Below are 16,843 nucleotides of genomic sequence, written 5' to 3' on the forward strand. Positions count from 1 at the left end.
TATTATATAGTGTGGTAGAAGACAATGTGCAAAACTCAAGACAGATAGTAACCTTATCATAAAATTCTTACAGAGTAGGACAATAAATAAATAAGTGTAAATAATGTAAATTAGTGTAAGGTCCCGCTACTTGATTTTGAGTCGAAGCTTAATACTAAAAACATTTACAAAATCATGCTTCTCTACATCTTTCTTGCACCTCTGTCATTCCCTATTCAGCTTACTGCTTTAGGGTTTTTATCATTTCACATAAACGTTCCAAGTGGTTTTTGCCTACAAAAAACCTTCCACTGGAACATTTGGCTTGCAAATTAGAGGTCTTGGATTTTTGTAAAGTTTCTTTGTCACAATGTCTGCTGTTAAAAGCATAATACAAATACCTTTAAACCGGATTAAGATCCGTGCACACTTTTTTCTTCAAATATCATCACATACAAACTCATAGACACCAAAATGCACAGATATCACTAGACTGAAATACATCCAGTTTGAATAAAAGTTGTAAAAAGAAAAAAACCAGATGGATATGAATTCCGGCATCGCTATACTGTATGCCACAAGCAATATAAGCAAACCTGAATGTGCAACCAGATCTAATCCACATCACCGCAGCCAAATCCTGCAGGCACCAGCACTGATGCAGTAATGCCTGCCCAGACCAATCCAGACTTTAAGGTCCTTAACTAAAATGCACATAAACAAACGAATGCACACATCTATGTGAAATATTTTGCACACCCTTTTGGGAACACAAAAGAGGTAGTTATGAAGACAAAGAAGGATAATACAATTTATTACTAAATATTTATATCTTATATAAAAATAAAGATATAAACTGTTGAACATTGTTTCCATTGTTAATGTCATAACATACACTATAGGTGGTAGGACTGTTTCATTAATAATATTCCCCTATTCCTGAAGAAATTCTGTCCACTCAGAATCCCACCCACTCCTCTAGATACTTCGGACTACTCCCACCCTCTTCCACAAAAGGTTCGACCAATTTCATAATCTTTAAAGGAAGATTTGTCTAATCCCTCCCTCTCCCATAGAACATTTGACCAACCCCATCCTGTCCTGCAGAAAAATGTACCAATACCAATAGTCCTACAGAACATTTGACCAACCCCACCCTCTCCTGCAGAACATTTGGCCAATCCCTCCTACTCATGCAAAATTTTTGACCAACGCCACCCTCTCCTGCAGAAAATATGACCAATCCCACCATGTACTGCAAAAAAATGTCCAACCCCACCCTCTTCTCCAAAAAGTTTGACCAATCCCACCCTGTCCTGCAGACCAACCCCAACCTCTTCTCCCGAATGTTTGACTAACCCCACCTTCCTCTGCAGAAAGTTTCACCAACCCCTCCCTCTTGTCTAAAATAGGTTTGACCAATCCCACCCTGTCCTGCAGAAAATTTTACCAACCCCACCCTTTTCTCCAGAAAATTTGACCAACCCCACCCTGTCCAGCAGAACATTTGACCAATCCCACCCTCTTCGCCAGAAAATTTGACTAATCCCACTCTCTCCTGCAGGAAGTTTGACTAATCACACCTTCTATACTATACAACTCATACATTTACCTAATGATGTAACGTTCCTTTACTGTCCATCTCAACCGATAACATCATCTTTGTGCTTGAGGTTTCATTATGCAGAGCTATTTCTAAGAGTCATGCCTCCAAGCAAACATGCTGTGTCTACCGAAGCTCTGGCTGAGAAATGCTCCACAGACAGAATAATCATTAGTAGCTGCTGTGCCACAGCCACAGTGGGACATCGGTTCAAATCAGGCCACTGTGTATGTTTCCCAGCCAGAGAACGGCGAGCTGGTGAGACACGCTCTCATTTTCTCTGTTATCCTTTATGAGGGCACTAATAAAAAGCAGTAATGCCAAAAAGAAGAGGACTCCATTGGTTATTCAACAAGCAGACAGAGGAAAGTGGAGTATGAAGCCAATTACTTGCGGATAATGTTCGTGAATAATCGAGGAACCTGCCAAGAACTGACCTAATTCCTCAACACAAACAATCAGCTTGCTTCCAAAATGATTTTTAATCCATTTTTTTAATGAGTCGTCCTTTATGCACATCAATATAAGCAAATGACTCAAACATGACTCTGCTGATAGACGCACTGTGTTCAGGTGGCCTTGGATAAACAAGCATTAAGTGGCTCAAGATATGGGCACACAGGCCCGGGAAGCAGGCCAGCATTCCTGTGGCTGTCCTTAATTCCATCAAGAAACCCACCCTGAGTCTGAAAAAACATCTATGCATCCTGAGCATCTCTGGAATGTTTTCACGTGTCAAAAAGTACAAGTTACAGAAGATTCTATGGACATGTCTAGTTTTAGCGACTGCTAATTTTTAATTTGAAATAAGAATATATTAGTTATATAAGAATGAATATAATAAACATATAATAATGTGATAAATGCAGCTGCAAACTAATGTCTCAGATCTGCTCTATTCATATTAAGATTTTACTTTTAGTGAACCTCAGCTGATAAAAAAAAATACTTTGATTTTCAGATGATTCTCTGTTCTTTAATCTACTCTTTCCCCCCTCTTTCTCTTGGAGGTTTTTTATCCTTTACCCAAAAAAGAAAGGATGCATGATGAAAATCTTTCACTTCACTCCACTTTCTCTTTTTTCTTCTTTCTTACATAGTGTACTATAACAAAAAGTAATATCTCATTGTTTAAAACTGAGGTTTTTAATATTTGTGTCGAAAACATAAACTTTTACGAAATCTTAGCTTTTCCACATTGAATAGAAAATTACTTGTTTATTTTCTTCTTCATTTCAGGAAGAAGGCTGTCTTTTTCCAGCCCAGAAATAAACTCCACTCCACAGCCAGAACAAAACTGTTCAGCCTTGCCTCTTTTTCAAAAGACAACTTATCCTGCATATGTAGTTTTCATAGAGGGGGTATTGTCAGTTAGGGGGAAGGAAAAAGCTTGTTGGTATCTTTACTTCAATTGCAATCTGTCTAGCAGGTTGCAGAGGGACAAAAAACTTTTACTCTAAACATAAAATAAACTAAATTAACCATACAAATCTTCAAACTAAAATGCATAAAATATAGAATATAAACTTTACTAACCATTGTACTGCAACATGTGCCAACAAACAAAAACAGGTAGAGGTTTTACTTCTCTCCTGTTTCCTTATCATAGTTTCATTTACAAATACTGTATATATACATGCATATACATAATGAGATGGTACAATTGAGGGACAGTTCTTAACATGATGCCCCAGGCTCACCTGCAGGATTTGCTTGCCTTACCATGCACCTATTCACATTGCATATGAACTTTATAAAAAATGAGCGAAGGCAACAGAAAATGCCAGCAGAAATAAACCAGGACACCAGACAATGGCAGCATAGTTTTAAAGTGGGGCACATGTTCCCCTTCTTACCTTTGTGCTCCAGAGTTTGACTGTCCAGTCAAACGATGAGGTGACAAACAGGTGGGAGAAGTCTACTGGACCCATGGCACTGTGACAACTGATGCCAGTCACTGGTCCCTGATGGCCCTCAAACATCTCACAGATCCCAGCTTTGCTGCAGTTCAACACAGCATTGCAGTCAGTATAGAGTTGAATGTAATGTATGAATTTAGTTTGTATGCAAATAAAGTTTGTGTGACCTTCCCATAGATTTTATAAACATTTGAGTTTAAATATAGGTGTATTTATACACTTCACTAACCTGCCATGTCTTGAGGCTGTGTACACAGTCCCCTCTTCACTGCCTACCACAAAATTATTGACATCTCCAGCAGGAAAGGCCATTCCAGTCACTGCTACTGGTTTTGACTTGTTATAGACTAACTCCATGCTTTCCTGCAACATACAAAAAAGCGTTAGATTAGATCATTTAGATTAGATTCAACTAGATTACAATAAATTCAACTTTATTATCACTGTAAAAAAAATACATGTTCAGAGCCAATGGAATGCAGTTAGCATCTAACCGGAAGTGCATAAGTGGCCTATTTTAAATAAATTGCAATATGTTAAATAAGGGTATGGCCCATATGAAAGTGATTAATGTACAGAAGGTGCAAAGGATAGGTATACATGTACCTTTGATAACTTTAAGGCCACTGATCAGGCATAACATTATGACCACCTGCCTAACATATTGTGTCTGACCTGTTGAGCATTAACAGCATTAACTTCTTCAGCAATTTAAACTAGAGTAGCTCATCTGTTGGATCAGACCATGCGGGCCAGCCTTTACTCCTCACATGCATCAATCTGCCTTGGCCCATGACCCTGTGACCCCACTTTTGATAGATACTGGCCAAGGCAGAACAGGAACAACACAAAAGAGCTGCAGTTTTGGAGATGCTCTGACCCAGTCGTCTAGACATCACAATTTGGCCCTTGTCAAACTCACTCAAATTCTTACGCTCTGCCATTTTTCAACATTGAGGACAAAATGTTCACTTGCTGCCTAATATATCCAACGTACTAACAGGTGCCATGATGAAGAGATAATCAGTGTTGTTCACTTCACCTGTCATGTTATAACGTCAAAATGTTATGCCTGATCGTTAGATAGTAATATACTGTATAACTGTGCAAGATTGTGCAGAGGATAAGACATGTAAAGAAGATAACATGCTCAATTAACATGATAAGGAAACTAACCTGAATAATAAAATAACGTAGAATATAGATTTTTATTTATTTTTTTCAGATGTTACTTTAAAATAAACCCTGCTGAAACAATGTTACAACTTTTGCTAATGCTTTGACAAAGATACCAGACTGTTAAGAAAATTGGGTAAAAATATAGACAAATAATGGTAAAAAAAATAAATAATTATATATATATATATATATATATATATATATATATATATATATATATATATATATATATATATATATATATATAAAATTTATTTTCAACTGCTAAATGTGACTATATAAAAACATTTTTTTTTTTTTTACTTTTTTTTGTTGTCTTTTAAATTTAAAATCAAAGACTAACAAATTTACATCATATCTCCAATATCTATCTATCAACCACTTGGTAAAGTTATGGCTTAACTGTGGCTCTATATTGTGCCTCTGTATAGATTGTACAATGCTTCTTTGCTATATCCAATTAAGTGAACCTACACTATAAGGACAATAGCTCATGGACACCATGTGCTTTCTGAACATCTCATTCCACATTTATTCCTAATTTGCTGTAATAATAGGATTCACTCTTCTGGGAAAATATTCCAAATCCAAAACCTCCACATTTTGGATTGGGCTAGTGGAGATTTCAGCCACTAGGGTGTTAGTAAAGTCAGGTACTGATGTAGGGTGAGGAGGCATGGGGGTGCGGTCAATTCATCCCAATAGTGTTCAGTAGGGTTGAGGTCAGTGCTATATAGCAATGCCCTCAAGATCTTCCACTCCATGTAAACCATATCTTCATGAAGCTTGATTTGGGCAAAGGGGCTTGCTGGAACAGGTTTGGGCCTTTTAGTTCAATTAAAGAGAAGATTTAATGCCAGCACATCCAAAAACTTTATTATAGATTATAGTTTTGTGTACAATTTATGTGTAATCGCTGTGTATTCATTGTTTGATTCCTAATATTAATAATAATAATAATAATAATAATAATAATAGTAAATTTGGTAATTTATTCATGATAAACAGAAAATCATAATATGTAACTATTAAGATATCAAGATTAGATACTCAAATTATTATAGGAGTTTCATCTGTATTATGAATTTGAAAAAAAAATATATAGAGAATATAGAATATATACTTGTCTATAGTATGGACACAGATTGCACAAGACTGGTACAAATGATGAGGCTTAAAGGTCAGTTCTCGCAGTATGACGGAAGATTGTAAAAGCTCACAGATGCTTTCATCGATCCAAATCCCGCCATAGAGAGGTTTAAGTTGGTGGAAAGAGTAAAAAGTGCCCCGAAGCAGCACTTACCTGTGGTTGCGAGAGCATATCCAGGCTCCAGGAGCACATCCGGCCATCTGTAGACACTGTGATCAAGTTGTTGGCATTCTGGGTTCCCACCACATTCACACAGTACACTGGATGCTACATTGTTAAAGAGCACACAAAGGTTTAAAGCATTAAAATACACTGAAAGATATTAAATTATATTATGGTCAGTCTAAGTACATGATTCTGCAAGAGGTGCCTTCGAATCTTTAAAGTCAGTTCCAGTCAGTTTATTCATGTCTCTAAATAAATGCATTGCCTTTTAAACAATTGTAACCACAGTAACAGTTTATATACAGTCAGACAGTCACTGAAAGCATTTCCTAATTAACTCACTTAGATGCATAGACGTGTTTTGTGTATCATTTATATTATATGCCATATGAAATATGGTACAAATGAGCCGAGGTACAAGAAGTAGAATTTGACAAACTTGAGATTATAATTTGGAAAACAGCACAAGGTGTTAACACCAACAGCTTTATTATTAGTAGAGACATCACACAGAAACATACAAAATTTCTCTCTCATTCTAGCTTGAATAAAATAAATTCAAAAAAATTTAATAAATACCACAGTTTTACAGTGTCAAATGTTACTTTAACTTGTCAGCGCTGGAAAATTAGCATGCTCTAAGCAAGATAATTCACGGCTAGGTGTGCGCTACACAATTGTAATGCACATGGTGGGTGGTTAGTCGCCTTCCAGATCATGCATTAAAATCCTATGAATCACACCTAGCAGTGGATTATCTGTTACATACTGTATATTATGGTAGCTTGGGTACATTTTCTATATAACCTGTAATGCTTGGCAATGGAAAAAGTTGTTCTTTTGTGCCATAAAATCAACACAAACATACTGTGCAAATATAGATGATTGCAAGAATCCATTATGTTACTACTGCTGCCAAATTAATCTTTGTTTTTGGCCCACAATGGGCTCTTTGAGAGAACTGAAGGCTCGTTGAGCTTGAGATGGGGACCTAAGCTTTTATTATTTATTGAGGGCTCAGAAGTTAAAACCTTCAGCATGTGTGGTGCTCGTTGATCATGTGTGTGACATCGCAATACAGTGGGGTCTATGCACCTTTGTAGACTACCTTTGTCCTCCATTTGTATACTACATAGCATGAAGTTAGATAGGGCTCATTGACTCTGACTGATATGAATTTAATATCAGGACAAAGGCATTCATAGCATGGGAGCACTTTTAGAAATGTCTGTCTGAGAGCGTAAGGAGGATAGGTGTTGTCTTACAGTATGTGCAGCTGCAGAGAGCGGCGTTCTCTGGACCGGGGTTCTTCTGTGGCTGCGGTTGTCCCAGAGCACGATCTGCCCTGAGTACGTGCCACCCACCAGCAGATTAGGATGAAAACGGGCAAAGCCCACGGACACCACAGGAGACTTGGAAGAAGAAGAAAGGACAAGATAATTAAGAGAAGATAGCGATTAAATAAGAAAGAATAAGAACGAAAGAGAGGGAGCATGACGATGATGAGAAGTTCACGCAAAAGATCACGTGCAAGGGCGGGTTTTGGGTAAGAAACGTAACAATGGAGGGAATTGTGGGCACAGAAGCTTTAGATTACAGCACCATAAGCAGTGGGCAGCGGAGCGAGAAACGTGGCTTTTGTTGTGACAGCCTTGGCCTTGAACTTCCCCTCTGTCTTCACTTTTATTGGGTTTTCCGTTCCTCATGAATGCCCGACAAATGAAAAGTGAGCTTATGCTTTCATACACTCACATGGATTCCCTCAAGAAGAATCACCATGCAAAACTACAATTTTTATCAACCCTGCTAGGTATTTTTGTCAATTAGCTCCATGGCACAATTATTTTCTTCCCAATTGAGTGAAATATGGACCTGCACCGTGAATGAAGTGTGACCCGTTTGTTTTCTCAGCGCTCTGCAGTCGTCTGCTGTCTCCCTCTTTTACCGCACCAGCTGCGGCCGCCAAGTCATGCAACCAGAGTTCATTTTAAAGTGACTGGAAAACAAACCAGAATAAAAAGAAAACATGCTTTTTCTTTTTCTTCGTTCCTTTTCTCCCTTTAAAAAAAAATATATGGCTTCCAAAGACTTCCAGCCTCAGATGTGAGGCGGTATTTTAAAATTGGACTTAAAATAAACCAGGCTGGAGGGGTAAAAATAAAGTTGAAGCTTTGGCCATCAAAATATGCACACAGGACACCCAGAGTAAAACTGTTTAAAGCTCCACTATAGTAAAACATAAGTGTTTAAACTCTACAAGTTGGGGGGGGGGACACAAAGCATATATTGTCAATTGTGAGATTGTGAATTCATGCATATTAGTATAGATAAAAACATACAATTCTGTATATTAGCATAATCAATATTAGATTGTTAGGTTATTCGTTTAAATGCTTTTGCAGATTTATAAGTCAGCATCTGAGAATAGAGCTTCAGGAGAATCATTACGGTTTGCTTAAGATGAACAAAACACTGAAGGCTTCTGAATTTAAAATGTTTCCTAAAAGTATGCTTTTAGAAAAAATGGATTCCCAAATGGATGCATGAATAGTTATGAGAACAAGAATTTATAATACAGCACTATAGGAAGAAGGAGAAAGAAGCATGGCTAGAGTTGTTCTACTGTACTTTTCCAAACCCAACATAGAGCCTACAAGGATTTCCTGTCTGAAATAAAACAAAAAAACATTTAACATCAATGATGTTAAACTCTTATCTCAAAAATTAGTGTACTTCTGGAAAATAAGGTTCCACGGGGTGTTCAAGATCTAATAATGTTCTGGAACCCTTTCCGTATCCAATTTCACAGTCTTCCACACACAAATTAAGGGTTTCCCCCAGAAGGACCAAACCAAAAAATATTGTTCGAGTTCTATTTTTACATTCTTAGAAAGTGCGCTTCATGATAGTGACATTGTGTTGCAGGTTTCCTCCACAAAATCTCAAACCCAAAATTACAACCCAAAAGAACACATAAGGGTTAAGATTTCTTGGGAAAACTACAGCTTTCTGAAGGAACATTTTCCCAAAAAAAACCCCAGCTAGTATAATGTTCTACATGGAATCTTAAGACGTTTACATTAATGGCATTTGGCAGATGCCTCTGGACACCCTTATCCAGAGGAACTTACATTGAGCAGTTCAGGGGTAAGGGCCTTGTTTAAAGGCCCAGCAGTGGCAGCTTGGTGGTGCTGGGATTTAAACCTGTAACCTCCTAATAGGGGTGATCGACCAGAGAGACAAAAAGGTTATAAAAGTACCCTTGAACTAATTCTCTTGGGAGTGTACATCAACAGTTTATTGTTAGAATTGACAGAAATAAAATCTTATGTGAAAACAAACTTACATACATACATTTGGGCAACAAACTGCCCTCTCTAGACATGCAAAAAAAGCTCTACAGTGCTAATTTTCTCCACACCAAAAGTGGAACCTGGAACTAATGCACAAGATTAGTAAACATGCAAGACATTGAATGATGCAAGGGCTTTGCTTAGGAAAAAAAAATGCTTATAAAACATCTCATCAATATTTAATTAAAACCTTTCCTTCCACGGAATACAAGCTGAGAGGCAGCATCTGTAATGTTACAGATACTGTACATAGAATTTACATCTATTGTTTCAAACTGGTAAACAGTGCAGCATTTAATTTAATAAAGCCTTCAAAGCTTTTCTGTAACTCTTATCTGCATCACTGTGATCCGTGGACATGTTGAAATGCTTGTCTATTCTTTGCGATTAGTGATCAGTAAAGCGTTAATGCTGAGTGACAGCAGGGCACAGCAGCACCTAAACACCATTTCAGCAACAGCCTCAGGCCTGACCCCTGAACCCTCCTCATTATAGTCTTTCTTTGTCCCTGACAGCCTCTTCCTCTTTCTCTCTCTCTCTCTCTCTCTCTTTCTCTCTCTCTCTCTCCCCCCCATCTCTCTGTCTCTTTCTCTCTAAACTTTCATAAACTCTCTTGCCTATCCTCTGTAGTCATGTGTCAGGGACACGCTCCCTCAGACTGCAGCTTCATTACTAGACTAATGAACACAAGCCCAGGTCACCACAACAAGAAGGTAATAACTCTGCTATGAAGCCATTAATCAAAGACTTAATGAAGTATTGTAACCTAAAACCTCCTCAGTGGAGTCAGGCATGGCTAACTCTGGGCCTCTAGCCCTACCACAAACCTCTGCTTTAGCAATATGCTTTCTGCTCTGAGGCCCCATCGCTAATATCAGAATCAAGGCCTAGATCATGATCCGATTAATTGCATCTGTAAGTCTGAACTTGGCTTGATCTAAGGGAGCTTTAAAACGAAAATCTCGTTCTAAATACCAGCTAAATATTAGCCAACATCACAGGTGAAACATACTTTAATAATTGTACATACCTTCTATATTTAAGTGATATTATAAGGTTTATAATGTACATAATTCTAATAAAAATTTAATACTTGCACTAAATTACTCAATTGAAGTTAACTGACAAAAAAACCCCACACTTTTTACACTTTAGAATTTGATTCCATAACATCTTTTTTTTTATACAAACGACCAATTAATAAGCACATATTAAACCAATATAGTAGTATTTACAGTCTCTAAAATTATGATTTATAATCAATATTTATTTTTAATAAGATGTTCATAAAATCAGTGGTGTAAAGTATTTGAGTAAATGTAATTCGTTACTGTGCTTAAGTAATCTTTTGGCTACTATATATTTTTCACTAAGTATCAAATACATAAGCAAATTTTACATTTATTAACATTTTTTTCATTTATGATTTAACATATGTACTATTTAATTTACTTTACAATGACTATTACCAATTACATTTAGTCAGCCAGCTCTGAATATTTGCTTTTACTTTGACTAAAATGATTTATTAAAATTTCAATTGTCCATTGAATACTAATAGTTCTTCTACTTTGTGACATGATTTATATAATTAATTGATAATACTTCAAAAAGATAACTTTTTGAAGTATTGCTTCATTTTGTTTTATTGGGGCATGTTTGATCTTGCTTTGGTAATGCAATATTAGGGTGTACAATTTGATTTGTATTTCTAGAAAATATCAACTGTTTTTGGCTAGTCACCAACATGTGTCCTGATGTTGAGCACTAGTGCATCTTTGAGCTTGTGTTGAATTTGAGTCAAATACTTAAGTGCTGTTCAAATCAGTTACTCTTAGGACTTTTGTTTAACTCATATGGAATTGGTAACATTTTACTTGTTATGGGTATTAATATTTTATGGATATGTTGGTTACAGTATGTAAAGAGAACCTTTATGCAAATTGATCCTGTTGATTGTTAATTTATTTTGCTCTTAATTTTCAAATACTTTTTTATATTTGTGTGTAAGAACATTTAAATGTGGACAATGTTCACTTAAGCATACGTTTTACATTGTTTTACCCTTTAATTAAAGATAATATTATAATATGCCCAGTATTAAACCTATTAAACACTGATTTATGTATAATTTTGTTGCCATTTCTTGTCAATAATCTTGTGGCAATTCCAGGTTTATGAAATGTATATGGTTTGGGGAAAAAATCGTTCAGTTCTCATTTTACACAGCTCTCTCATATATTTGATACTCAGGGTGGCCATGTGAAACATTAACATATGCACAGCCATTATATGGAAGTTGTAGTCACGTTGGTTCAGTTTTTATCATAAATAATCAGGCTGCAATGTCAAAGTTATATACAGATGCTGTGGGCTTTCTTCATTCCTGCCACCACATAAGTCTAAAGAGTTTGTTCACTCCATAGATAAGTGTGACTACTCCAATGAACTCTTTGAAATCATAATGTAAACATGGCAGAGATGCTGAAGGATGAAAAGCCTGAATATTCACACCATATGGAGAGCCATGCATTGCACCCTATCTGGCCCCTCATCTTAACTAACGGAACCATGTGTCTAACTTCATAGATTTACTTGAAATCTCAATAAACATGGGGTTCGGTGCCATGCACACGCAGTAAATGCGCTACTGCTATTAGTTCAATTTGCTCTTGTAGGAGGACTTCCTGATCCTGCAGAATAGGAAATTAGGCCCTAGATTACAATCTATTCTTTGTGCATGTGTCATCGTTGAAAATGTCGCTGCCATTCTCATACTTGAAGAGTTTTAACTACTTTTAAAAGGTCTAAAGTGTGACAACTTAAGCAGAAATGCTCTAGCACCTATCACCTACCATAAATGCACCATAGGTTGCTCAGTTGTGTCTTTTTTTTTAAGCTGTTTGGTCATTGAAATACAAAGAGTTAAGTCAAACGGTCCATTTCACATTGTAGCTTCAGCTAGAGGCTCTCTTCAGTGAAGTCAAGATCCGGTAATGATATTCAAACTGACAGGTTCAGTAAAAACACAATCTCACAGCAGGTTTCTGCTAAATTTAAATAGCAGCAAGAAAAAAAAAACTGACTCCATCTTCCAGCAGCAGCCCAACTGTTTTAATCTTCAAGCTTTACTTTTCCAGGTCTACATACTTCTGTCAGATGAGGTTTTATATTAATGGGAAGTGCTCGCTATAGAATAATACACACAGCTACCCGATGATGAAAGATGGCATGAAGAGAGGGATCACGGAAGGAAACACTCCTGTCTTTGTGCTCGCTCTTTGTTAAAAACGAGGGAGACTGGGAGGGGATGAGTGCGCAACAGACAGCGCATTCACCAGCACAAATCCACCGCCTCCTCCTTCGCTACCACAATCATATGGTTCCCAGCAGAGCTTATCAGCTCCAGATGCACTCCTCCATCTTCGACCAGCATCCCTCGCTCTCTCCCTCTTTTTCTTTCCTAATGACACCGCACAGATTTTGTCACTCTGTGGTCACTGACCGAGGCCATGTAATACCATATCTGCCTTTCGAAGAAGAAAGAAAAGAAGCCAGTGAACGTGAGCAGTCATTTTCTTTCCCTCTCTCATCCTCCCTCACTCAAGTTTTTTTCTCCATATTTTTTGCTAGTTCATTATTTTACTCTTGCAGTCAGGACAGTAAAGTGAAACCTCCTGATTCACAACCACTCACAGTCCCAACCTGATATCAATTCAATTAAATGATGGTCATTAAAGTTTATCCATGTGCTGCACAAATTAACATATGCAAAACAGAACTTGTGTCAAGATTTGCCCTTCTGTTGAAAAGCTTAGGAAATTAAGGACAGATTTTTACTGACCATCACCATGTCGACAGGTATTTTAATATTCATACATTTACATTTACGGCATCTGGCACATCCTCTTTTAATTATCTCATTTATACTACTGAGATGTTAAGAATTAAGGGCCTTGCCAAAGGGCCCAGTGGATGGGGTGGGATTTGAACTTTCGACCTTCAGATCAGAAGTCCAACATCTTAACTGCTGCTTATTCACCATCACTCACAAAACCTCTTGAGGAAATTCTGATTGCTACTTCAAAAGCATTCTAACATCGAATTTACATAATATGCCAAATATAATTTTGTGACCACTGCTCATCTTCTTGTTAATCATTAAAAATATCAAATGCTTTAATATTAATAATAAGCATCTGGTCCCTGGTGATACTATATGATGTAAGCTTTGTGTTTGTTTCCAGGCAACTCGACAGACAACGCAAAGCAACGGCCTTAATGACATTAATGTATTTCATAATAAATTATGGCAAAACGCAAACTGTGCTTTGTAAAAATATCAATATAAGAGACTACAGCAGCCAACCAGATAAGGTGAAATGAATTCAGCTCATGCAAAGGTAGTGCATACATGAGTGTGCTGAGAAAAGTTTCATGAGAGCAGTTTAATTCTGCGAGCACTGAGCACTGACATATGCATGCCTACTTGAGTCAGGTCCAATTCAAGGCACTTTTCATTTAATTATTTTATATTTGCTGCTCTGCCTATCTAAGACAGATGCCCTTACCTGCGCTGGTAAAGATACTCTTCAACATAAATATTAAAACGAAGCTTATTGCTAGCAGCACCAGAGAGTATAGAGCAGGGGTCACCAACGTGGTGCCCGCAAGTACCACATGAGTAGCCCGCGGTTTCCTACTTTGTTAAATCATTGTTGATACTTATTATGAGAAATCATTAACATGATCAGTGTCTTCACATAGATGAATATCATTAATTATTAATAATAACATATAATAAAAGGTAAATTGAGCAAATTTGTTATTTCAGATCAAATTGAAAACTGTGTGTATCAAACTGGTAGCCCTTCACATTAATGGTACCCAAGTAGCTCTCAGTTTCAAAAAGGCTGGTGACCCCTGTCATAGAGTATAGAGTAGCAACAAATGTAAAATGCACCTTGATGCTTATGATTGAGAAATTGGATTTTTTTTTTTACCCATTTTGACCCATTTTGGTGCAACAATGCAGTGGAGTGCATTTTTGTCCGATGTTCACTATCATTTCACTTCAACACGCCCAAATACTAAGACCCAAATACACTATATGGCTGAAAATAAGTGAACATCTGACCATCACAGCCATATGTGGTCTTTTCCCAAACTGTTATGCCCAAGCAATATGCCTTTCTGCTACTTATGGCCTAAGTTTAATGCACACCCTTGTTTGGTCCCATATTACCCAACATTCTGAAAATAGACTTGCACAATATTGAAAAATCAAGTGACACCAAAAGCTAAGTAGATAAATTTGAATTATTATTATAAAAATTTAATTTATAAGGGGTCATTTATAAATATGAAAAAAAGACATATGTATTTTTAAGAATTTAATTTAAAAAGATTATGTAGTTCTCTCTAAAAGGTCACATTTTGGCACCCGAACATGTCTAATTCCTGAACAGCAGCAGTAGTGGCCAGCCGAAACGACTATATACAGCTATATGGGTGTGTAATAAACAGACAGCAAAGTGGAGGTCTCTGCCCTTCCTCTCTGTGAGCTGTGTGTGGTTTGGAAGCATTTCCATACTGCTCTTTGCGAGCCAAACGCAGCTCAATCCTCTGCCATTATTCCAAGCAGGCCACTCTCCCAACTCCTACAAATACATCTCCCCCTTAGTTAGACACCCTTCCTCAAAGCCTCTGGCATCCAGCAAGGCTTCACCCTGAGTCATCCTGGGCAAAAGACATGAAAGTTAGCAATAAAAACAGTGCGGTAGGGGAGCGCAGCTAACAGTATCTGCAGCAGGACCAGTGCTTTTCAGGGAGTGCGCTTGATGTGGTTGGTGGCAGCCCACTTGAGAAGGCCATGTGATGTTACTGGAGAGCCTCCATGCTGAAGGCCCCAAGAGAGCTGTGGAGAGAGGAGAAAGAACCACCACACCAAACCACAGCACAGCACAGCCAGTCCTGAACATAGCAAAAGTCATTCAGAAATAATCTATGACCAGTCCTAAACCCAGTGCAGAATTGTTCCAATGTGAATTGAATGCCTTAGGACAAGACAACAGCTCATGAAAACCAAAATCATATCAAGAGCATCAGATTGTTCTAAAATGATACAAATAAATGATCTTTTTTTGCAAAAAGTGTACATGTAAGAGCAGTTTCAGGAGAGATACTTTGACCAATAAAATCGCAGTCTCAGTGTTAATGCACCTGCTCGCTGCCACCTACATATATACTATAAAGTTTATAACTTACTGTAGTATAAATTGCTCTGTTTTACTAAATTATGTTCGGTAATTTACAATTATTTGATCAAATTACAGTATACTACCCCATACTGATTGCCATTCTTTAAGATTTCTGGGAAGGCCAGGCCTTGTCTCGATTTACTCAATAATTCTCGATAATTTGAATATTTTCAAATTATGATGGCGTCATTGAAACGCATCTCCATCGGGATCTCCTGTATTTGGTGATTGTATACCAGGTCTGAATCTCAAATAGTATTACTTTTCTAAAAACCTTCTCTCTAACAAAATTATGGTTATGCCATTATGGTCATGAATCTGGACTACTGATGCGAATCTTGCGATTTATGAATCCCAAATGCCACCAAGCTGCAATAGCTGAGCAAGGCCTTTTATTTTCATCTGCTCTGCTCCACTGTAAATCGCTTGGATGAAAATTATATTCATGAGCACTCCGCTCATTTCAATTCTGCCTTCCGATGGCACTGATTTACTAGAATCCAAAGTAATGAGCGCTAATTTGTGTGTACAATGGGATAAATACATAATAAATAGTCAGCCTTTTAGTGGGTGATTTACAAAAAATAATTGGGTGAATTAAGTGGGCAACAATGGCACAGCAGGCAGCACTGCCACCTTGTTCACCCCAGTTCGATCCTAAACTAAGGTTACCTCTTGAGTGTGTTTGAATTTTCAGCATTCTTCAAAAGTGCTTACGTGGGGTTCCTCCAAAACTAGCCACTGTTAACTGCTGTACTGTTAATGTCTTATGTGTGCTAATGTGTGCATGACAATCAACTGCTGTTCCATGAACAGTTTACCCTGTGCAGGATAAAAGCTTCCCTAAAACTGAATAAATGATTTTGGTCTCTGTTAAATATCCCTCTTGTGAAAGATCACCTATGTACCACAGGCTATATATTGATTGCATGGGTCCACATTATTGTTGGTTTTCATCATCATTATCATTACTACTACTACATCCAGTGGAAGAATAAAACAAGAGTGGTGTTTTCAGTACATTTTTATTCTTACTGAGATTTCTGTTTGACTCGCTTCACATGAGTCATTACACAAGCTTAATTTGCTGACATGATGTCATTAAATTGCTAATTTGGTTGGGTGTGAGAATTTTTTCCCCATTTGTGCACAGTTGCTAATTTCATGGCCAGAAATCATAGTAAAGCTCAGCAAAAAAATCCTTTTGTTGTGTTTCCCTTGTGTCTTGTTATAAT

At 37.3% G+C, this 16,843-nt stretch overlaps 1 protein-coding gene across 3 annotated transcripts in view; it reads right to left on the minus strand.

Moving 5' to 3' along the window:
* dync1i1a (dynein cytoplasmic 1 intermediate chain 1a) overlaps positions 1-16,843 on the minus strand; it is a 62,908-nt gene that overhangs the window by 8,108 nt on the left and 37,957 nt on the right. For all 3 annotated transcript variants that reach the window (XM_083523644.1, XM_083523642.1, XM_083523643.1), the window contains 4 exons: positions 7,261-7,407; positions 5,984-6,097; positions 3,731-3,864; positions 3,439-3,583 (listed from right to left, as the gene is read on the minus strand). In XM_083523644.1, coding sequence (XP_083379770.1) covers positions 3,439-3,583; positions 3,731-3,864; positions 5,984-6,097; positions 7,261-7,407 — 540 coding nt within the window. The remainder of the gene's footprint in view (positions 1-3,438; positions 3,584-3,730; positions 3,865-5,983; positions 6,098-7,260; positions 7,408-16,843) is intronic.

Source organism: Silurus aristotelis (genome assembly GCF_946808225.1).
Source record: "Silurus aristotelis genome assembly, chromosome: 21".
Lineage (NCBI taxonomy): Eukaryota > Metazoa > Chordata > Actinopteri > Siluriformes > Siluridae > Silurus > Silurus aristotelis.